This window comes from Pleurodeles waltl, chromosome 10 (genome assembly GCF_031143425.1).
Source record: "Pleurodeles waltl isolate 20211129_DDA chromosome 10, aPleWal1.hap1.20221129, whole genome shotgun sequence".
Classification (NCBI taxonomy): Eukaryota; Metazoa; Chordata; class Amphibia; order Caudata; family Salamandridae; genus Pleurodeles; species Pleurodeles waltl.
Genome location: NC_090449.1, coordinates 336,272,676 through 336,296,989, shown reverse-complemented (window position 1 = coordinate 336,296,989; position 24,314 = coordinate 336,272,676). Strand labels below are relative to the sequence as shown.

The window sequence follows — 24,314 nt, the reverse complement described above, 5'->3', positions numbered from 1 at the left end:
ATCAGCTCAGGGGCTGGGGTGAGCATCAGTTTTTGTGACTGAATTGAAACCCTGGTAATCAACGTAGAACCTACGTTCTGGCTTGGCACCATGTGGGACAGCCTTTGGTACCAGTACCACAGGGCTGGACTAGGGACTGCTGAATTTCTCAATTACCCCTAGAGCCAGCATCTGGCAGCTTTGTCCTTGATACTGGCCTTCACCCTTTCTGACAACCTGTAAATTGTATTCTTTACAGGAGGACTCTCTCCCGTGTCAATATCATTGACACACAAGCGTTTGAGTCCAGGTGTGAGGTAAAACAGGGAGGAGTACTGCTCCAGCAGTAGGTAGCAGTCCCCTTGCAGTTCTAAGGTCAGTGAATCAGAGAGAATGTCACCCTCCACTGACCCATCACCTTCTTGGGGAGAGACGACATCGGGGAGAGGTTCACTCTCATCCTCCACACCCTCATCTGTCACCAGAAGCATGATGACTTTAGTCCTCTCAAAATGAGGCTTCAGTCTTTTCACATGGAGGGCCCTTAAGGGGGTCCTAGTGGACTGGAAGTCCACTAAGTAAGTGGCCTCCCCTTTACGCTCTTTTATTTCATATGGGCTAGTCCAGTGGTCCTGGAGAGCTCTAGGCACACATACCTTGTCTCCAGGCTGAAACTCCACAAGAGTGGCCTTCTGGTCATACCAACATTTCATAACCTCTTGACTGGCCTTGAGATTACTCATAGCCTTCTTTCAGAAGTGATGCATCTAGTTGCGGAGGGCCAGCATGTAGCTGACCACATCCTGAGGGGGTGCATTTGGAGCTTTCTCCCACCCCTCTTTCACAATGCTTAGGGTCCCCTGACAGGGTACCCATAGAGAAGCTCAAAGGGACTGAAACCAACCCCCTTCTGGAGCACCTCTCTATAAGCAAAGAGAAGGCCTGGCAAGAGTGCGTCCCACTTATGCCTCGTGGCCTCAGGGAGGCAAGTGATCATGCCCTTCAAGTTCTTATTGACTCTTTCCACAAGACCATTGGTTTGAGGATGATAGGGTGTGGTTTACCTGTCAGTCACCCCACATGCATCATTCATAGAATTCATGTATGCAGACATTTAGTTTGTGCCTCTGTCAGTAACAATCTCCTTTGGGAATCCCACATGGGTAAAGATTTCCATCAGAGTTCTGGTCATCACCAGTGCAGTCACCATCCTCAGAGGGATTGCCTCTAGGTTTCGGGTGGCATGATCCACCAAAACCAGGATAAACCTGTTGCCTAGGACAGTTTGGGGTCAAATGGACCAATGACATAGATGCCCACCCTTTGACAGGGGGTGTCAACAATGGGGAGCGGGGTCAGGGGTGTCTTAAGCCTTTTCCCTGCCTTCCAACTAGTCTGGCAGGTAGGACAGGACCTACAGAATGCATCTGAGGCTCTCCGCATTCAGGCCAATAGAAGAGGTTGTCAAGCCTGGCAAAGGTCTTGTCTTGCCCTAACTGTCCTGCTAGGGAAATGCTGTGAGTCAGGCCCAGTAGGAAAGCCCGGAAACACTGGGGGACCACCAGCACATGTGCTGTCGCAGCCTCTGGTACCTTACACTCGCTGTCTCGCTTTCTCCCAATAGATAAGGTGATCACCAGAGGCTTTACCTGCTGCTTGGGCTGAGGCCTGTTACCTCAAGTCCACAAGAGTGGGACACTCTTTCTGCACACTGCAGAATTTTTCCCTGGTTGACCCACCCTCAACTTGCCAGCCACCAAGCTCAATTAGGTCACACAGGGCAGCAATGTCCTCCCCTGTTAGCTCAGGGTCTCCTCTTCAGGGACCCTGTAAACCACTGTGGGAACATCTGGGACCGGTTTCCTGCGCCCCTTGCCCCTCTTCTTGGTAGCTGTCTGGACCATTCTTTCAGGCTCCAGATGCCCTTGACTCCCCTCTGGGCAGCCATGGACCTTGTGGTCATGCAGACCCACTCAGGCAATCCCACCATCTCCAGGTGAGAACTTAGCTCTACCTCCCTCCAGGTAGTGTGCTCAAGGTCATTGCCTAACAGACAATCTACAGGCATGGCAGGACTTACAGCTACTTTCAGAGTACTAGAGACCCCACCCACTCAAAGGGAACCAGAGCTACCAGTAGGTGGCTCTCACGATTGTCGGCGACTATGAGTTGGTGGAATGTGTTCGGTGGGGCCTGCTCTGCTGACACCATCTGACCCTTGACACTAGACATGCTGGCTCCTATGTCACGTAGAGCCTCCACCCATTGCCTGTTAATGGTGACCCACTACCTATACTTAGAAGTATTGGAAGGCATGTGGGTTTTTGGCACCATTTCTACATCCCCCGGGGGGACACTAGGGTTACCTCTGTCTGTTCCCCAAAACTAACTGGGACTACCCCCTCCCCGAGCGCTACACTAGTCAAGCCAGGTGTCTGCCCTCCAGTGGGGGGCAGTGCCTTCTTTGGACCTCTGAAGTCACCCTTATAGTGACTATACTTAGAGAACTCTATGCTTTGGGGCACAAACTTTCCTGTCTTATTGCCAAAGAACCCTTTCTTTTTCGGATCAGACTGGTACCGGTACCATTACTCCCTTGAGAATTATTTTGGGTGCCTTTTGAGAACTCTTTATTTTTAAGTTTTTCTCCCCCCTCTTTCTTCTGCTGAGGACCCTGACCACTTTTGTGGGTCCCCCCAGATACCTTTTTGGACACTCTGGGGCTAGCCCTTAGGTCTGCCTCCTCAGGAAGCTTCCTGGGATCAGTCAGCTTACTGTCAACTAGGTGCTGGCGCAACTCTGTAGAGCAAATACTGAGCATATGCTCTCTCAGGATTAAACTGTACAACCCAACATAATCACTGACTGTACTGACCCAGCCCCATCCATTCAGTGCCTTACTGGAAAAATCAATACACTCTACCCAGGTTTGGTTGGCATGCTTGCTACTGTCCCTGAATTTCTGGCAATACTTTTCAGGGGTTAGTCCAAATTTGCCAATCAAAATGGTTTTCATGGGAGTGTACTTGTTCTGGTCCCCAGCCTCTAATGTCAGAAGTATGTCCTTCCTAAATATAGGCATGTGTTTCCACAGACCCGCCCCCAGTGCTCTTCAGGAATCCCATGTGTCCTCCGAGCAACATCATGAGCAGAAAACCACCTGTCAATGTCATCTCCCACCACATAACTGGGCACCAAACCTTTGGTATATGAACCTTCTTGTCTCCATCAGGTACTGTACTTATTCTTCTACCATCACTGCAGGACTCAGACTGCCTAGACTTTGAGCTCCAGGTCTTTCAGACTTAGTTCATGAGCCAATAGAAGTTTCTTCTCAGCTAAGGCTCTTTCAGCCTCAGCTTGTTTGGCTTCTCTCTCTGCTTTCCCCTCCTCTGTCTCCATGTATAATCTTGCCAACTGCAGCCTGAATTCTATCTCCTCTCTTTTCCTCTGCGGTCAGGCCATGACTTGAGACACTGCTCCCTGCCTTCTCAAGGAGCACAAATGCAAGGGTGTCACCCCCCACTACTGTTGGCACGTCCTCAGGAGAGCCATCCACTTGCTCCCCCAACTCAACATGTTCTTGTGAACGGGCTTCCGCCCAGGCCCTCAGTGCGTTTTGGTACTCCTCCTTCTTGGAGGCTCGCTGGGTAGGTAATCCCATCCCCTTGCAGAACCCTTTCAGCTGGCTGACAGTGTATGCTTCCAGCTTGGCTAGGTCAAACTCTCCAGCTCCTCCTTGGGACCCAGCCAGAGACATGTTGTATAGGATTATGTTAAAAAATGTCCAGTAGAGAAATTTTCAGAAAAAGGCTATGGGTGGTTAGTGTTCATGTAGCTATTGTATGGGACTGCACAAACTATCCTCACCGCTGATCACCAATGTTAGAAATGGGGTTTCTAGTTGGCAGAGATATACACCCTTGTCCAAGTAGGGACCACAATCCTGGTCATGGTAAGTCACAACACAATCCAAATTATCCTGTGCCCACCCTCTGGTAGCTTGGCACTGAGTAGTCTGGCTCAGCTTAGAAGGTAGTGTGTAAAGTATTTGTGCAATAAATCATACAGTAACACAGTGAAAACACCAGAAAAATGCACCACACAGGTTTAGGAAAATAGATAATATTTATCTGACTAAAATACTGTTAAAACGATACTAGAGACTTATAAGTAAATCAACTATGCCAATTGGGGATGAAACAATGTTACCATGTTTAAGGAAGAGAGCATATGCACTTTAGCACTGGTTGGCAGTGGCAAAGTGTACTGAGTCATAAAACCAGCATAAACAGTGTCAGAAAAGTGGAGGGAGACAAGCAAGAAGTTGACGGAGGACCACCCAAAGGCTGTCAGATCTCACACATCTGCTTTTCAATATATAAAAAGTAACATTTTGCAACAAACTGTACAGTAAAGGGATCAAATCATATTCTTATCCATCTAATTGTTCATTTTTAACAAACAGATACCTGGCACTTGTGGAGGATAGTATGGAGCAGGTTGTGGTGGAGGAGCATATCCTAAAGAGGGAAAACAAATAAAATAATTAATCTAAGAGAGATTTTTTTACTTATTTGCGGTTTTGGATATGATTGTTATTTATAAATCGCAATGTCCTCAATCGAGGCATAGAATGATCTCAATAATATCATTAATGCACCAATCATCTTTAATGCTGAATAAAATTTGACTCTTTAGAAACATCACTAGATAAAATTACCTTCTGCTTGCAATGAAAGTTGTCAATTTGTAAAAAGCTCCAGTTGCTCACTTGTAAGTCTATCTATGCAAGTGAATTTTTTTGCTGTTGGCTGGCAGTAGCGCTGAGCATCTTTTTTAATCTGGACTATGACCATTTAGATCAGATCTGAGTGTGCGAATTTGAGTTATACGCATTTGCTTACTATGGACAAAAAGGAGGACAAGTGCATCCGCAATTACAACTTTTTCGAGTCCTCATCAAATACCGCTTATGACTATGTCCCTCTGGAATGCCAGGAATTCCAGCAAAATGTTAAAGGACGCCGGTTGAAGAACTAACTGAGGGCAAAATACTTTTGCAACCTTGTTCCATCTGGAACTTTTGGAATGAGATGTCACTGCTGACTGAGCTACCCATTATGAATGGCCTGATAATTTCCGATATATATTGTAACTCTTGTTACCACTTAGGGGCAGATGTAGCAAACTTTTGCGAGTCACAAATGGCCCGAATCGAAATTTGCGACCCCACAAAATCGGAAATGGGATGCAAAAACCCCATTTCCGAATCGCAAATTGCGCCGCGAGCCATTACTGACTCGTAAAAATAACGACCCCATTGTGCGACCCGCAAATAGGAAGTCGCAATTTGCGAGTCGCAAACCATATGAAATAGCCACTCACAAATTGCGACTAGTCGCAAAAAGCCCATTTTGCACTTCCAATTTACCACTAACTCAGAGCAGGTGGTAACCAGAACCAAACTATAAAAGGAGACCCAGAAGGCACCTGGGTTACTCAAGATGGCGGAGATATATGTGATAGCAAGAAGGAGGAGAGCCCACGCCGCACAGCAGATGAGGAGGAGGAGCCAGAGACAGGAGAAGATATACAGAACCAGACAGACACTTTTCCAACAAACTGAGGAGGAGATCTATGATAAATACAGACTCAGCAGTGCAGCAATATTAGAATTAATAGATCTACTAAATCCGCAGCTTCAACGCCAGAGTGTGCGCGGCAGCGCCATCCCCCCACATGTGCAAGTGCTATGCTCACTGCACCTCATGGCCTCAGGTAGCTATCAGGGGGTCATTGCTGTGGCAGGTGGGGTATCTCAAAGTGCACTCTCACGGTTCTTCAGAGCATTCCTAGATGCCATACTCACACACATGTCCAGATACATATACCTACCCAGGAATGAGGCAGAAATCAACAGCACCAAGTTGGAATTCTACAGGATTGCCAACTTCCCGCATGCAATAGGGTGTGTAGACGGGACACATATACAAATATGCCCTCCTGCAAATCTGGAATATATGTTCCGCAACCGGAAGTGTACCCACTCACTGAACATCCAGGTGGTATGTGACGCCCATTATGTTATCACTGACATGGTAGCCAAATTTCTAGGGAGTACACATGACTCTTACATTTTCAGGCAGAGTGGGATACACCAACGCCTAGAACGTGGGGAGTTTGGAGACGGATATCTCCTAGGTATAGCTGAATACACCTTGCAGACATACACACAGGTCAATGTGGAACCCATCCATGCCCAGCTAACATTGTTCATTTTTGCCAAATAGGTGACAGTGCATATGCACTACGACCATGGATGCTTACCCCGTACTTAACACCCAGCAATGAGACAGAGAGGCGATACAGCAGTGCACATAGGAGGAACCGAAATGTTATAGAGAGGACCTTTGGACTGTTGAAGGCAAGATTCAGATGCCTCCACAGAAGTGGAGGTGCCCTCCAGTATGCCACAATAACAGCATTCAAGATCGTTGGCGCATGCGCTATACTGCACAACATTGCCACCAGACGTGGCCTACATCTCACCCCTGAAGACTCAGATTCGGAGGATGAAGAGCAAGAGCTACCGCATCGCCATCATGGGGATAGAAGCATTGCAAATCAAGGCAGACAGAGATGGGACCACATTGCAAACCAATAGTTTGGAAGGTACGTGGTAACTGTCAGCACACACATGAATGTCACACACAAAGAGCCCAGGTGTGAAGTAGAACAAACAAGAACTTTAATGAAGGGAACCAAAAAACTATTGAAATGAACTATTGATCAGGGACTGTAAAAGTCCACCTGCTATGAGGACACATTAACCTCATGTACCTCCATTGTTTGTAAGTGCGTAGCTTACACCCTACGCCTGGGACGCCCAGCATGGCTGGTGCCTGGAGCGTCTGTAGATCCCTGCCGTGCACTGCCACGACGCAAGACCCTGGTGTCTGTGGCAGATGCACTACTTATAGTAGAGCCCTCCTCACTGTCTTGCGGCGTGTCTGCCGCGCCCCTAGCCACCTGTCGTGCCTCCATCATGTCCACAGCGTGGCTTATCCGTCCCGGGCCGCGAGCCACATCGCCGGCAAAGTGGCCCATGTCGACCTGTAAACTGACTGTGCGGCGTGACAGCCCTGTAGTATTCACAGCCAGGCGGACGATGGAGGCAGCCATGAGGTCTAGACGGTGGATTAGTTGGCGGTCACGGCACCTTGCACTCTCCCTCTCCGTAACAAGTTCAGTCACTAGTTGCCTGATGGAGAGCGCAAGGTCACCTACATGGCTGTTGAGGTTTTGTAGCTCTGTGTGGACCTGTGCCAGCCCTGTTGTCTGATTCCTCTCCATTCGCCGCATGGCCCCTGAAATCAGTCTCATTTGCCTTGTCTGCAGGCACTGACCTTCGATGAGTGCTGCCTCGGCGGCAAACATGGATGACTCCCCTACATCTCCCTGGGACACTGCAGGGACATGGACACGACGCCTGCGACGCGGTGGAGCATCTGTGTCCTGTTGACTGGCACTGTGGCTGGGACTGGGTGCTGGGTCTATCTCCACTATGGCCACTGGTGCATCTGGAGGGGACTGTGGTCAGGTGGTGCAGGTCCCTTTGGTGGCTGCTCCTGGGTCCTGTGCTGCCTGGTGGCTGACCTCTGCACCCTGGACGGTGTGGCTGGTGGTGGTGTCTTGTGGGAGACCTGTGGGACATAGGGAACACACTGTCAGTATCTACCATCTGTTGAATGCTTCCTAATAAACTGTTGCCTATCATCTGCCTACTGGACTACATTGCCCATACTGCACCATTCTGGTGGTTGCTACTCTGAAATGGAGCTATTTTGGATGTGCATGCTGCTGTGTACTAGGTGGGTGGGGGTATGGCAGATATGTGTGTACATGCATGTTTCATGGTACTCACTGGTTGATGGTCCTGGCGCTGACCTGTCCAGCTCTCTTATTCCAGACACTGCCTCTGGCTCCAGGGTCTCTTGCACTCTTTCCTCCATGGGTGTGGGTGGTGGGACGCTAGATGGGCCTCCTCCAGTGCCCCTCATCTCCCGAAGGCGCTCTGCCACCCTCTCCTTCGTCCTGGAGCGCAGGTCATACCATCTTTCTTTAAGTTCATCTATGCTCCTGTGGCTCACCCCCATTGAATTCACCTTCTCCTGGATTTCCGTCCAAAGCCTCCTTTTCTTCAACTCAGGCACACTGAGGGCTGCTCTTCCAAAAAGTTGTTCATGGTGCTGGCAGCATTCATCCGTCAGCACCTCCAGTTCCTTTTCAGAAAATTTGATTTTCCTCTTTCTGCCTGATTCCTCCATTGTTGCTGCTGTTCCTCCTGTTGACTGTTCAGCAGTTGGAAATCGGTGTGGTCCTCCCTCCTCCCAGGTGTATTTGTAAACTTCCTGGCTGTGATGTTATCATCAAGAGCCAGGAAGTGTTTTCCATAGTGTTCTGCTGCACCTCCATGCAATTTGCGGCACAGTCGCAATTTGCAACACCCACTCGCAATTTGCGTGTTCGTTTTTAGCGAGGTCGCAAAAAGCGACCTCGCAAACAGCGGACTCGCAATCTGCGGTGCCACTTCATTTGTGAGTCGCAAAATGAAGTTGCTTCTTCTTGCTGGACACCTGTTTGCGAGTCGGAAATTGCGAGTCGCAAAGACTCGCAATTTCCGACTCGCTATTGTTTTCCTACCTACATCTGGCCCTTATATTGGAATTATGAGTTTTATGATTTTTATTGCGCAAAATGCAACTCTATGGTAAGCACCAAAATCGCAATGCCGCACTGAAGGGGAAAAACGTTTAATAAGCGCTACTTATCACATCCAATAAATTAAGTACCCCACAGTTTTGTAATGTATCAGATGTGCCAAATATCTTACCTATTACAGTGCCAATTGTAATAAATTTCTGATAATTCTCACATCGCAACCCCAAAAATATTGGAGTCATCCTCAGATATACCATTTGGGTTAGCCTTAGAGATTTGTGTAAACATTTATGCAAAATATGAAGTTGGCCTACTTTTACAGGAAAACCCCACCTTATATGAAACGGCTTGCTTTTGTGGATTGTTTGAAAGGAGTGCTTCCCCCTGGCTCAACTGTTTTAAGTACACTTTGAAAATTTGTAAATATTTGTACTTTTCCCACATATATTAATGTATTTTTTACCCATGGATTCCTTGACATGGGGGATGTGAGGGGATTGTCTTTCTTTTTGACACAAATATAGATTATGGAATACAACTGAATTTTTTTTTTAATTAAACTGCATTAAAAATATAGCTGTTTAGATTATATTGTTCTATCTCCCACAGACTTTGGACCTCATTATGAGTTTGGCGGTCAGTGGACCGACATGGCAGAGTTCACGTTCTGAATACCGTTGGGTTGGCGGTCAGACCTCCAGATTATGAGTCATGTTGGCCTATGGGGCAAAGATCGCTGTGATCACGCCGGCACTGCCAGGCAGCACAGACTGCCGCGATCACCAGGAAGCACAAACAGGCCACCGGAACCTGTGTTGCCGCCAGACACATTATGAGAATGCACAGCGCCAATATTACTGTGGCGGTCCAACCACCACATCTCAGCAGATAGAAATGGGGAGTATAAAGGGAGACACTCACCTACAGGCAGCCTCATTGGTGCCGCCATGTGGCCCCTCACACATGTCCTGCTGCTGTTGCTGCTCATCGATGAAGCTCAAACTCCACGCCTCTGTGCACGCAACTGACCGTAAGTACACACACCTACCTGGTTATTAGTCTACTAATAGATCGGTGCTTCATCATTCATATGATATGGAAGTCACGCTACGGGTACCAAGTACTTGTGTCACTGTGTCCCGGGTCAGAATCATACACAAAGAAAGACACTTGCACAGTCACAATACGTCCATATAGGAAGAAGTTGGCACAGAAACTGAAATAAAAGACAAAGTTTATTAAACCTCATGAGGTGGTACTACAGTTCAAACAGCACCCTTTGGTAATGTTTGAAGTAGCACACTGAACCGAGAGAGCACGGTCCTTTTATACCCACGCAGGGGCTAAAAGGAGGTGGTACAATTATAGAAGCAAGACTTGCATACATGTAAGGTCATGTGGAAATGCACAGTCGACAGGTAGGAGGGGCTAACAGTTTTCAAGGATTAACAGCTGCAGACCTTACTGGGCATGTGCGAAAATGGGAGATGCTAAATATAACTTGTCACTAGGCAGATTTTCAAGAGTAGTTAACAGAAAGGTAGGTGAGAGAACATGGTGAGCACATGGCAGCATGTGGCAGAGAAAATGGCTGCCATGAATACAAAATGGTTTCTGCGAAATGTTCACAATAGTTACCAAAAACAAAATGTCTTCTGCTAATGCTTAATCTAATCGCTGCTAAACTACAACACTTTGAGGAGGTCACTCACACTGCACCGCAACACTACACAAAACCACACATCGACTTATCTCAAGCACAGGAACAGTGAAGTGTACACAACATTGTCACTCACAACACCAACACACCAACATCACAGCTACAGATACAACTCAGACACTCAGATTCCTCAAATGCTATGGACTGTCATCACATTCAACACACATATGTATGGATGTGGCATGTAACACAAACAACACTCCCAGTAAACAACCCTAGACACACAGTTCACCCACATTGCAACACAATGAAAGGACAATGGGATGCACAATAGTCAGAAAGACAAATATACAAACCTCACTATGCAAACAATACCCTCAATACACATCAGATGAGTACATTATCCATCTCCGATGGACAGGTCTAACACCATACATCCTCACATTGGACAACACAGGATGAAATACTTTCCATTCCAAACAGTACGCAATGCCATGACACCAACATTGCATTTACACCCACATATCCATACAGTCAACATATACCCTTGTCTTGGGGGACACCATCACTGCCCTCAACTCAGATAATGCAAATAACAGCAAATGGATCAGCAAGCAGGCTGAAACACGCAGAACTGTAAGCACACAACAACAGTTACTCAAGTACAACATAAAGGTAGAACAGGAGTTGCAGGACAAATGTAAACCCCCCAAAAAACAACTGTTTGGGTTTATTCACTTCAAACTAGAGAAAGTCAAAGGCCATTGGCCAGTCCATGTGTGCTGGCATGGTGTCTGCAGGTATGCTAGGTGTAGTGGGTGTGTCACTGACTGTTGTGGTGGTGCCTGTGGGTATGCTTGATGTTGTGTGCGTTAAGTTGGGGATGGGGGGAGTGTCTGGGGAAGTGGTGACTATTGTTGTGTCTGTGGGTGGCTGTTGTTTGCTTGCATGCCAGTGTGTTTTGTGGTGCTTGTGTTTATGTGTGCTGCTCTTGTGTGTTGAGGTGGATGTGTGCGGATTGGTCTGTGTACTTTGGGGGGGTAGGGGAAGAGGGCTTTGGATTGGGAAGAGGCAGGTTGAGGAGGGACAGATGATGGGGGGTGACGGGCTGCCATCAGTGTGGACGCCAGAGCCTGAAAAAATCTATGTAGGCCAGACATTGCACCATGAATGCCTTCCAGGAATGCATTTGTTTGTTGGAGTTGGTTTGCCAATTGATGACATTCACAGTGGTTGTCTGACTCACAGAGATACTTCTCAGGAGGTCAATACCCTCCTCACTGAGGACAGCAGGGGTAACAGGAGCTGGGGCGGAAGTGCCTGCAGCAAAGGAGATGCCCACCCTCTTGGGTGAGCAGGCACCGCCAACTGGGTGGGAAGCAACAGGGAGGGTGGTGATATAACAGGGGGTGGCAGACAAAGATGGTACAGGGGGATGCCGCAATGGGTACACCACCATTAGAGAGTGTCCACTGGAGGAAAAATTTGATGATGAAGAGGATGTTCCCGTCGTACCCGCTGCACTCCCCTCACCCTCCAGGCCACTGGGTCCCTCTGTGATTGTAGTGTCTTGACCCAAAGTCCCATGGCCAGATGCTTCCCAAATTGTCTGCATCCCATCTCCTTCGCTTGCTCGTCCTGATGCTACAAATACAAAGATAAATAGTTTCATCACGTGTCCATGATCATACTTGAACAACAGCAAATATTACCATGATATTAAGTAGGCCCCAGCAACAAATTCCACCTAAGTGGCCCATACATGTGCCATACCATATGCATGCATGCTATCTTAACTGTCAACAGGTGCCCACAGGAAAATCAGGATCTTAGACAACTACAATTGTATGGCTGAAGTTGTGCAATCAAAGTAACCACTCAACAAGTAGGATACCTTATCACCCTCAAAGCTTTGCCCCTTGAAGCAGACCTCATTAACCTGTTGTCATACAATAGTAGGCCAACTCAAATGCATTTGTACAGATCCCACACAAGGATATGCACACATCTATTTGTCACAAACATAATGACTCAACAATAAGAAATTATGCTCCAAAACCCTTCCATGTTCATGACAAAAGTACAATGGCTTAGAGAAGGTGACATGGAAATACTCATGTCACTCTGGAAGCAGTTCCATTATGCACACTTCACCAAATGACATTTGTTCCAATAGAGTCATGCAGGCAATACTATTGTTGCTCAGATAGGCCACAAATGTGGCATGGAAATGTACATTGTAGAAATCATGTCCAATATGTCAGGGAGAGATGTCCCCAAAATAAACAACACAATGAAGCAAGCCCCAGGATGATCAGCACTAATATCTGGCACCCCTTACAATGACATACTGTGAGTTCACCAGTGGACGCCATTAGTCTCTTGGATGTTTGAGAGGCCCAGAAATTTGCAAGTACTTGTTAAAGGCCTTCAACATGTTGTCATGACCTTGTATGAAACAGCAGCTTACAAATGTTTTTCAAAAGACGAAGGGACTCTTGCTGGCATGTTGGCACAAGAAATGTTGGAAACAGTGATGGCACACAAATTGTGCTGATGGACATTCCATACTTAGCAAGGGAAAGTATTGATCTATAGCTGCAACCAAAGTACTATGTAGGCTCTGTCACATTTGTAATGGCCATCTTCACATTATTATAGACTGCAGTGAGGCACCAGTACCCATCATATGCTGAAGACAACTAGCCCCTGGGTGACGGATGCCAACTTACTCATTTACCTAGACACATGGCTGAGGACAGTGACCCATCACTTACTTACCTTTGGCCTGTAATACGGAGGAGTAGTGGTAAGTTGTAAACAATTTTCACACTCTTCCACAACAGTCAACACTTGATTGACATTGTACACAGTCATACGCCATTCCAGGACAGCAAGTGGTCTGTGGATTGTACACAGTTGTGTCCTAGGTCCCTGAGCCAATAGTCAAGGCACATCAGTATACAACACATGATATGTCTACACAAACAATCACTCATCTACTGTGTGACATATGGCTCGTCCCTGATCACAAGGAGAAGCTTTCAGAACCTAACACTTTCACTTGGCAATGTGACAGACATGAATATGCCCTGTACTCACCCCCTTGTGGCTGCTGTGCTGCCCTCAAATGACCATCAAGCCTGGATAGGCCACTGCCAGTCCTGGTCCGACAGGCACCCCACCCACATTAGGAGGACATCCCCAACTGGACCTCAGCAATTTTCCTAGCCCAGCATTTCAGGCCCTTCCACCTTTTCCTGAAGTCGATGGTCCGCACCTGCATGGCAAATGCTCTCCATAGTGTCTTCTTTTGATGGGTGGTGACCTGCATGGATGCAAAAGACAAATCAAGAGATCATGATCACAAGTTTCATCACAAATGGTTGAGTCACATACATGTCAACAACATGAAGCTAGGATTCTTCTATGTGTCAATACTTTGCAAGTATGACACACAAGCCGATAAGTACAGGCACCTAACTGCAGGCATATATGTTTCCATCTGCACACTAACCCACTACCCAGCTCATGGCTTACAATGACTAAGCAAGCGTACTGACATCAGGTAGCCTTGGTGTAGCCGCCTGTACTGTGATCTGAGCCACCATGAAATACTACACACCTATGTGGCTTCTGAAGGGTAAACTCCTTAGGAATGAATGAACCAACACATTCACACTCTGTGAGAAGGACTCACTGCATGTAGTCCCTACAGGCAACTGCCAGAGGACACACTCCAACATTACACATGAGAAACAATGAAAGGGCTGGCATGGTGGGTACAGGAAGTGTATTCCATGTCCATGTGTCACATGTGGAATAACAAATGCAGACTCATGCCACTTCATGGGGTGGAGTTCAGTGCAATGTACCTGTACCATAGAGCATTCCTTTGGACGTATGTGTCCATCCTACAGAAATGGCTTCCAACTAACAAAGGCATTCAATGTACAGTTTCTGCTATGTGACCAAGCTACTGCGTCACAAATCATGGCCTCTTAGGAATCAACACACTGTCTGCACTGTGGGACTGTCAGTTATGCAATAACCCTTTACAGGACAAATATGACCTCTAGGAAGATGACAACATAGCTGTGGGATTAAGGGCCCTGTCATGAGTGTAAGACACACACTGACAATGCTAAGTGCACATATGGACTAAATTAATGATTTACCTCTCTACGCGTTCCTTATCTAGTCAAAGGAATGAGGCATTCAGGGCAGGTTTTGACACCAGATTCTCATCTAGGCCACATGACAGGATCTGCTGGGGTACAGGGAGTGGACAGAGCCCTACACTTGCACAGCCACAGTGATTTTCCCACAGCCTAGACTAGGTCCCATAATGGGAGATACACGTGACAGGCCCTGGTGTCTGCAGGCTGAGCTGACAGCACCTATATGACAATCCATTCCCATCACAGTACATCTTGTAGCCAACAGCAATTTGGCATGTGAAGTGTGTGGCAACCTGAAGGGCACAGTGAGTCATGATATTCCTTCCATGCAGCAGTTTAGCAAGGGCAGATGTGGTTTTAAATATCTCTGGCACTAAACACATTGCTCACATGGATCCCCACTGACTCATACAACATGCATACACAGCTCATGTTGTCATTCACATACATGTTGTCTGACATTTACAACAATCATGAGGAATGAGATGTAAGTAGATGGCAGTAATGTCTCCTCACCGAGTTATGTGCATCCAACACGAGGAGGATCTAGGACACACACAGCATAATGTGACTGAACATCACAAATGGGACTGGCCACTAATACCTGCACATTGTCCTTTCCATTGATGCCACAGAGACTGCAACGACAGGCACATGAGTAGTCAAAGTGCCACACATGGGCACATTCTAGACTGTGAGGAAGTAAAGGATGGTGAAGTACAGAGAAAATATTGCACTTGAGGTACTTACCTGCTCCTCTGGTAAGCCACAGAGATGTCTATACAGGGGTAGGACCTCAGTCACTAGCCTCTCCAGCTCCTCTGGAGAAAAGGTAGGGGCCCTATCACTTGCTGGACATGGCATGATTGCTCCCAGAGGTGGCACACATATGCTCAGGTTGTGGAGTTCTTGCTGGCAGCAGTGTAAGGAGTCAAGTGCATGAATCTGCAGAACATGGTGGCCACGTCTGCTATATACGCGGTCGTCATCGCCGGTGACAGAGCCATTGGCCCGCGACCACCACTGGCAACAACGTTAGCCCATGGCTGTGTCCATCGTGGTTGTAACCGCCTACCGCCATGTTGACTTCAACCGGCAGTCGCAGGTGGTTCCTAATGTCCAATGGAGTAGGTCAGGCATCCACTATTTTGGTGGCCCGAATTGCTGTATTGGGCTACAGAAACTGGGTCACACATAATTTTTTTTATTTTTGACCTAATATACATGATTATCCTGTTTTATCATGTAGGTCCTACTACTCAAACACCATTGTAGTATGTTGCAGGTCACAGATGACCTTTGAAAGTGGGGCACAGTCCACCACCACCGATGGTCATTTTGGCGGTAAGAATAGCCAGTCATATTTCGAGGGGCAATTGTGTTGCACATCTCTGAGTTTGGTCCAGATACATGTTGTGACCACGTGTGTAAATTCATGCTGGCCACTTGTGACCCTCGTGTTATATGCAGCTGTGATGTTTACTTCTTGACATGTCTATCCATTCAGAAATGCCTTGTCACATGATATCATTGACATGCACCATGTATGTTGCTATGGACACACTGACTAATGTTACAAATCATGTCTTGTCATACATAGGTAAACAGACAGGGAGGATGCAGTAACCTCCTATCTACCGTCCACTGCCAGACCTTCAGGCAATGGGAGAACACCATATCATCCTGTTACATTGTCTAAATAGCCAAACAGTAGTGGACTCATGTTGTCAGTTGGAGCCAGATCTGATGCCAGCTATTAGTTATCAAACCAGCATACCACCTATTGTACAAGTCATGTCAGTTTTGCAGTTCCTGGACACAGGGTGCTTTCAACATACAGTGGCCCTCTTAGCAAGCATATCTCAACCTATCTTCAGTCTGGTGTTGAAGGATGTCTTCTCAGCAGTGTTGAAACATCTGGACAGCTATATCCAGTTTTCCCAGTGTGAGGACTTAGCCTATGTGAAAGCTGACATGTATGTTTTTGCATGCATCCCACATGTAGTGGAGGCCACTTATGGTACACATGTTGACTTGGTCCCACTGCAGGCCAATGAACATGTATACAGCAACAGAAAGAACTTCCATTCCATCATTGTGCAAGTTGTATGTTTGGTGGATCTCTACATCTCACAGGCCTATGCCAGTTATCGAGATTCAGTCCACGATTCCTTCATAATGCAGAACAGCACCATACCTGAGCTGATGTCACAAGTGTACCTAGAGAGGGCCTGGCTGGTTGGCAAGTCACATCTGTCCTGGTTGTGTGTGTTCAGTGTCTGGTGTTACAATCACAAACTGAGTGATTCATTGTTGCACATATGTCCCATTCCTTAAGAGGAGTGTAGGAGGCCGGCCTGGTTTGTACCTTGGATACTCACACCTTATACCAGGTCCAGTTATCCCTTATTAGTGAAATGTAGTAGTGTTCTATACGTAGCTATAGCAGAGCAGCTTAGGCTGAACTAGGAGACATGCAAAACTCATGCAATACCACGTATAGTTACACAATACTTATACACAACTAAAGACAATACTCAGTGTTACTGAAAATTCAGGTAGTTTATTTGGGTGACACACTACCAAAAATATCTTAGAGACAATACTCCTTCGGGAGGTAAGTATTATACAGAATATATACAATAGATTTCAAAATAAGGTAAGTAACTAGACATAGGATAGTGCAAACAATAGGAAATGCTATAAAATGCAATTGGAGAAAATAGGTCTAGGGGCAACACAAACCATATACTAAGAAAGTGGAAAGCAAATCACTAATTCCCCCCAGACAAGTGTAGTGTGTGCAAAATGGCTGGGAGAGTAAGAATACAGTAAAGGTAAGTAAATTATCCCACCCCAGAGACCAGAGAAGCAGGATTAAAGGACAGCAGGTTTCCTTAGGATACACTACACCTCGTGCTTGGAATTATTGCAAGAACCAACCAAGTATGCAAACAACAAACAGTGGATTTGTGGACCTGAAGACCTGCAAAGGAAGGAGACCAAGTTCAGAAGTTAAAAGAAGTTCCAGGAAGGACAGGAGCCCCTGCCATCCCAGAAGAGGGTGCAAAAGAAGAGTACTCATTGGATGAAGACTGCAGAAATGCACCCTAGGAAGATGCCAGCGGGTTCCTGCATGATGTAAAGGATGTCCCACGTTGTGAAATTAGATGCAGGCAAGTTTTGGCACTGGATTCCTCCAACAGGCCTTGGTTCCAGCAAAGTCACGTTTTGCATCAGCTAGGTGCTATCTGGACTGAGGAGGGACCTGGGGGCTTCAACTCAGTGTGAGGAGGAAGAGGGGGCTCTCAACACTTCAGAGAGCCCGTCAGAGCTCCAGATAGCACCCACGGGAGTCCCAGGACACGGTGACAAAGGAGGTGCAAAATGCGGTTGGAGCAGCACTACAAAGGAAGGTCCCACCCTGCCGGAGAACAACTCAGCGAGTTGGGTGTTGCAGGATAGAGTGCTGGGGACCTGGGCCAGGCTGTGCATGAAGGAATTTTGCAAATAGTGCACAGAGGCCTTGCGAGGTGAAGAAGATGCGGTGCACAGGGGTAGTGTTGTTCTGGGGAAGGCAAGGTCTTACCTCCTCCAAATTGCGACAGCAGGACCTCAGGACAGTCTGTGTTGAAGGGGTCCACCCTCTGTTTTCCAAGGAGCATGCTCGTCGCCAGGAGAGCTGTCCAAGAGAACCGGTCGTCGACTTAGAAGGTGCCTGCGTGAGCAGGGGAGTGACTCCGTCACCCCACAGGAGATGTCTTCGGTCCTTCTGGTGCAGGGTGAAGAAAGGGAGTCCTCAGAGCATGCACACCGTGGAAACTGTTGCAGTTGCTGGCTGGAGCTGAAGGTTGCAGAGGAAAAGTATCCCTTCTGGATACTTTGTTGCTGTTACAACGGTTCCTGGAGCAGGCTGCAGTTGATCCGAGGTCAGAGGATGAAGCAGTAGTTGCAGAGGATTACTGCTGGAAACTTGCAAGCAGAATCTGAAGAGAACCCACAGGAGAGTCCCTAAATAGCCCTGAGAGGGGGATTGGCTACCTTATCAGGTAAGGACCTATCAGGAGGGGTCTCTGACGTCACCTGCTGGCACCGGCCACACAGAGGCGTCCAGAGTGCCCCCACACCTTGCAAAGCAAGATGGCTGAAGTGTGGGACACAATGGAGGAGTTCTGGGCACCACTCCTAGGGTGGTGATGGACAGGGGAGTGGTCACTCTCCTTTCCTTTGTCCAGTTTCACGCCAGAGCAGGATAAGGGGTCCCAGAACCAGATTAGACTAGATTATGCAAGGAGGGCACCATCTGTCCCCTTCAAAGCATTTCCAGAGGCATTTCCAGAGCCTATCCCTCCCCGGCCTGTAACATCTATTTCCAAAGTGAGAGGGTGTAACACCCTGCTCCCAAAGAAAATGCTTTGTTCTGCCTTCCTGGGACTGAGCTGCTCAGTGCAAGCCTCAGTGAGCTAGTTTGGCAGTACTGGGGTCCATAGTGGAGCCCCCAGGATGCCTAGAATTGGCTCCCCAATACCAGATTTGAAATGTGGGGACAATTCCATGATCTTAGACACCCTACATGGCCATATTCGGAATTACCATTGTGAAGCTACATATAGGTTTTGACCTATATGTAGTGCACGCGTGTATTGGCGTCCCTGCACTCACAAAGTCTGGGGAAATGGCCCTGAACTATGTGGGGGCACCTTTGCTAGTGCAAGGGTGCCCTCACACTTAGTAACTTTGCACCTAACCTTCAACAAGTGAAGGTTAGACATATAGGTGACTTATAAGTTACTTAAGTGCAGTAAAAATGGCTGTGAAATAGTGTGTGCACTATTTCAAGCAGACTGCAATGGCAGGCCTTCTGGAAAGGTTTGTCTGAGCTCTTATGGTTGGCAAAGAAATGCTGCAGCCCATAAGGATCTCCTGGAACCCCAGTGCCCTGGGTACCTAGATACCATATACTAGGGACTTATAAGGGGGGTCCAGTGTGCCAATTGAAATTGGTAAATGAAGTCAACAGCCTATAGTGACAAATATAAAAGCAGAGAAAGCATAAGCACTGAGGTTCTGATTAGGAGAGCCTCAGTGACTCAGTCAAACACTATACACACACCACACACATTATGCTTAAACTATGAGCACTGGGATCCTGACCAGCAGACTCCTAGTGGCATAGGCAAAACACACTGACATATAGGGTTTTATCTATGAGCACAGGGGTCCTGGCTAGCAGGATCCCAGTGACACAGTAAAAACACACTGGCACACACTCACAAATAGGCCAAAAGTGGGGCTAACCATGCTAGAAAGAAGTTACTTTCTCACAAGGAGACTCTGCATATCCAAACTGCCCTTGGTTGTTACGCCACTAAGGAATCCAACTACGTCAGTGGAAGTCCTCTTCAATGGGGCCCATGGAAGAACAAGGCGGGTTGTGGAGCGAGCTTTTGGGCTCCTGAAGGTCAGATTCAGCTATCTGGACTGGACTGGTGGAGCCCTCCTCTACTCACCCAGAAAATGTCAGATCACTGTTGCATGCTGCATTCTGCACAACATCGTCCTGCAGAGGAATATCCCATACATCCCAGAGGATAGGGAGCTGCAGTGCCACTAGGTGAGAATTCTGAAATGCCAAGTGAGGATGACAGTGGTGAAGAGGAAGGAGCTAACTTGTGGGAATATGTCATCAACAGATACATTTCATGAGCGTAATTATGCCATGCGATGTAATGACTGTGACTGTACAATGTTCTGTATGTCTGAGAATGTGTGGGGTTGAGTGTTTTGGCAACAACTAGGGATATGATTCTCTGCAATATTCAGCCAAAGTCTGCTTGAAGAGTTAGCCTTTGACACAATCCCTCCTTGATAATGCTGCTTTGTTTGTGACAGATTTCTTAAAATGTAATTTCATTTCCATGTGCTTGCTATGTGATTTGTGTAATAGGTCTGTTTTCAAGTCTATACTCCTTGTTTTGTCTTTGTACGGGTACCTTTACCATGACATGTTTATGTGGACATTTGAAAGTTGTGACATTGGCAAGTGTCTGATGTTGTTTTGACAGACAATGTGGACATGGTTTTTTCCAGGTAATGTAGGTCACAGATTTGGGGTGTATGAGACCTGTGGCAAGGCAGCACGAACAATGTTTGGGTGGAAGGTCTGAAGTGCACATTGTACTTGTTTTGTTTGCTGTGTTAGGCGATTGCATCATGTGTGTCATCATGTGGGCATGAAATATGTGGTCATCAATTGCGAGCAAGGCATTCACCCTTTACATTGGCTAAACACTCTTCTTATATATCCTGTATGTAGCTATAGATGTGTTTCATCATTGCAGGCCACAGTGCTTGTGCTACAACACTGACATATGTTTGTGTCATACCACCAGATTCATGGTCATTGGCTAATGATGGGCCTGTGAACAGGGACTGTTGTACTGCCCTCTGTCTGTAAACTGGTTTATGTGGTGGTGGATTACTCTGGTGTGGTATGTAATGAGGCTGATGCTGGTGACACCATCCACTTTACTGTTTGCCTGTTCTACAGGACAATGTCTGACATGACCCTTCCTTCCGTGATCTGGAGGGCTGTACCTTGGTATGTCATGGTCTGGGGATCTGTACCTTGGTATGTGTACCTTGACTCAATATGAGTCAACCATTCTTGGCTATGACAGTCCAGACATTTCAACAGCATATGTGTTGTACAGTGCAATAAAATGTTTGGTGTGACCAGTCACTTGTAGCGATGTGTCTGTGTGTGTTAGTAGCAATCCTTTGCAGGACACTGTACATGCTTGCGTGGGGGGATCTGCTGTAACAAAGGCAGGTGTGTTTGTGGTGGGTTCTTCCCCTGACAGACCCTCCCTTCCAGTGGCTTGCACAGATGAAGGACTTGGTGTAGATGCGCCAAAGGAAGGGGTAGTAATGTTGTCGATCCCTGCTCAGGGTGGTGTTAATGTCCCTCAGAACCCCTGTTAGGGAGGACATGTTGGTATTGTGTTCCTCCTACTGTTCACGCATTTTCCGATGAAAGTCCCTCTGTAGCTGCTTCACTTCCCCAAGTTCAGAAAGTACCTGGTCCATCACACCTTGGGACTCATGATAGACCCCCAAGACATGGCTGATGGTGTATTGGCCAGCAGCAGCACCAGTGGCCTCATCCCACTGGCCCACAGCATTTCTCCCATGCTTCCTCCCCCCATGGCCCTGTGCCCTTGCAACAGGGTGCCCTTTCCCACTGGTTCTTAGACCATCATGTCAGAAGCATTGTACTGTGACTCAGGATCCATGAGTGGGGGGCACGAGATGGTTGACACTGTGCTCGGAACACTGGTTGGGGGGCACATGGTTGCCTGTGATGTTGGGGCAACTAGCCGGAAGGTGTTGATGCGGCCACATTGTGACTCACTGTTGGGGCCTGACCAGGTTGCCCAGATGGGCCAGAACCACCCTCCATGTCCAGATGTCCAGGAGTATCTTCATCAGTTAGGGCTTCATCCACGGGGGTAGTGGGAGTTTCTTCAGTGGCCTCTGTGTGGCCAGTGGCAGCCTGACCTATTGATGTGAAAGATACAATATTACTGGTTGTATTATGACATCTACCTCCAAACGTTTACAGTGACATTTTGCAAAGACCTTGTACACATTCAATTGCAGGTATTCCTATTGTGACAGGCACACATGGTATTGGTTGTACTGACATGACATTTGTGGAGCATGCCAGATCTCTTTACCTGAAACTGCTGCTGAGATATGCAAAGCATTGTCCCTGGGGGGATGGCATGGGAATGCCATCTTGCCACCAGTGTAGGCTTAACAGTGGCTAGGCAAGCTAGGTTTTTGGCCCATTTTGAAGTCTAGTCAAATATGATGCAGGCAGACACAGGAGTTTGTTGTACATGATGATAAGAGTCATCATGTGGTTACTGCAGTGCAAGTGTGTCTGCTGCCAATACCATTCTGGTGATGCATCTTGAGGCCTTTGGGATCATTGTTTTGCAAACTGGGTAATCTGGCTTTCCTGTTCTCAGTGGTTATATTTTGGGTTAGCAGGTCAAGATGGAGCTCGGTAGCAAGACACATTACAGAGTTGGGCATGATCTGTATCCTGGCCACTCCAGGATGAGTAAACGTCAAATCTGACTTACCGGGCAAGGGTATATGATCAAGTTACCACTGGTGTGGTGTTTTGAGTTGGGGAAGCAGTGCCTCTGGGGAGATACAGTCATGTCACTGTCTCTACTGTACACACTTGACAACTTTCATCCTCCCAGGTGTGTAGAGTTAATTTGGGAGTTCTCTACTAGATGGATTTGGGCAAGTGAAACTGGTTTTGTAGCTGGAGTTAGAGAAACCGGGCCAGTTGGGATTTGCATTCTGTTCTCTCCCTCTGCTTCCCACCCAGGGGAGTGAAATTCAGTTGGGATTCCACAGACATGGCTATTTGAGCATATGGAGCCTGGGTTAGTGTCTGGAGTGAGAGATACAGAGCCTCCTGGACTTTAAGGTCAGGTCATTCTCCCTACTGCACACAGTTTACAAATGGTATCCTCACATATGAGTAAACGCACCTTGTCATTTGCCTAACTGGGCTCTTTGACAAAATGTACACTGTCCTGACGTTTGGAGTCAGAGAACCAGTGCCTCCTGTGAATTGAAGTCAGGCTATTATATCAACTTCACAAACTTGAACAATGTCACCCCCAAGGTGAGTAAACTTCATTTGTGAGTTGATATTTAGAGAAGGAAACACTGGACTGGTATTTGGGCTTGGAGTAACAGTGCCTATTGAGCTTTGCAGTCAGGTCACTCCCTCTACTTCCCAACTTTTGAGAAATGTTACTATCCCAGGTGGCTGAAGGGCATTACAGAGATGACAAACAGGGACATATGGGCAAGTGTACACTGGTACTGGGCTGGTGTTTGTTTTTGAGAAACAGGGGCCATTGAACTTTCAAGGAATGCCACTCCCTCTATTTCCAGACAGTTAGCCCATGGTATCCTCCCAGGAGAGAACACTTCAATTGGGATTTCACAAACAGGAGTATTTGGAGAAGAGGACACTGGTCTGGTGTTTGGAGTTATCAAAACAGTGCCACCTTCTGGGGGTTGCAGTCATGGCAGTCCCTGTACTGTGTACCCTATACAAACGTTGACACCAACCAGGTGAGTACACTTCATTTGTGAGTTAACAAACCAGGGTATTTGGAGAGGAAACACTGGGCTGGTGGTATGTGTAAAAGTAACAATAACAGTGTATGCTGGAAGTTGTAGTCTTGTCAGTCCCTTTACTACACACACTTGACAAATGTTCTCCCCCAGGTAAGTACACTTCAGTTGGGAGTTCACAGACAGGAGTATTTGGAGAAGAGGACACTATGCTGGGGTTTGAAGTTATCAAAACAATGCCTCCTGGGCGTAGTGTTACCAGTACTAAGCACCCTATACAAATGCTGATTCCCATCCTCCCCCCAAGTGAGTACACTTCAATTTTGAGTCAACAAACAAGGTTATTTGGAGAAGGAAATACTGAGCTGGCGGTTGGAGTAACAGCAACAGTACCTGCTGGAAGTTGTAGTCATGTCCCCCACTGTACTACACACACTTGACACATGCTCTCCCCTCAGGTGAGTACACTTCAATTGGGAGTTCATAAACAGGGATCTTTGGACAAGCGAACACTGGGCTTGTGAGTGGAGTAACTGTAAAAGTGGCAAAAAGTGAGCTATAAGCATTCATGACGTGGCATTTTGAGAACATTGTTA

General features: G+C 47.1%; 1 protein-coding gene across 1 annotated transcript in view; it reads right to left on the bottom strand.

Moving 5' to 3' along the window:
• LOC138261520 (lipopolysaccharide-induced tumor necrosis factor-alpha factor homolog) overlaps positions 1 to 24,314 on the bottom strand; it is a 218,936-nt gene that overhangs the window by 125,085 nt on the left and 69,537 nt on the right. The window contains exon 3 of the mRNA XM_069210531.1: positions 4,452 to 4,502. Coding sequence (XP_069066632.1) covers positions 4,452 to 4,502 — 51 coding nt within the window. The remainder of the gene's footprint in view (positions 1 to 4,451; positions 4,503 to 24,314) is intronic.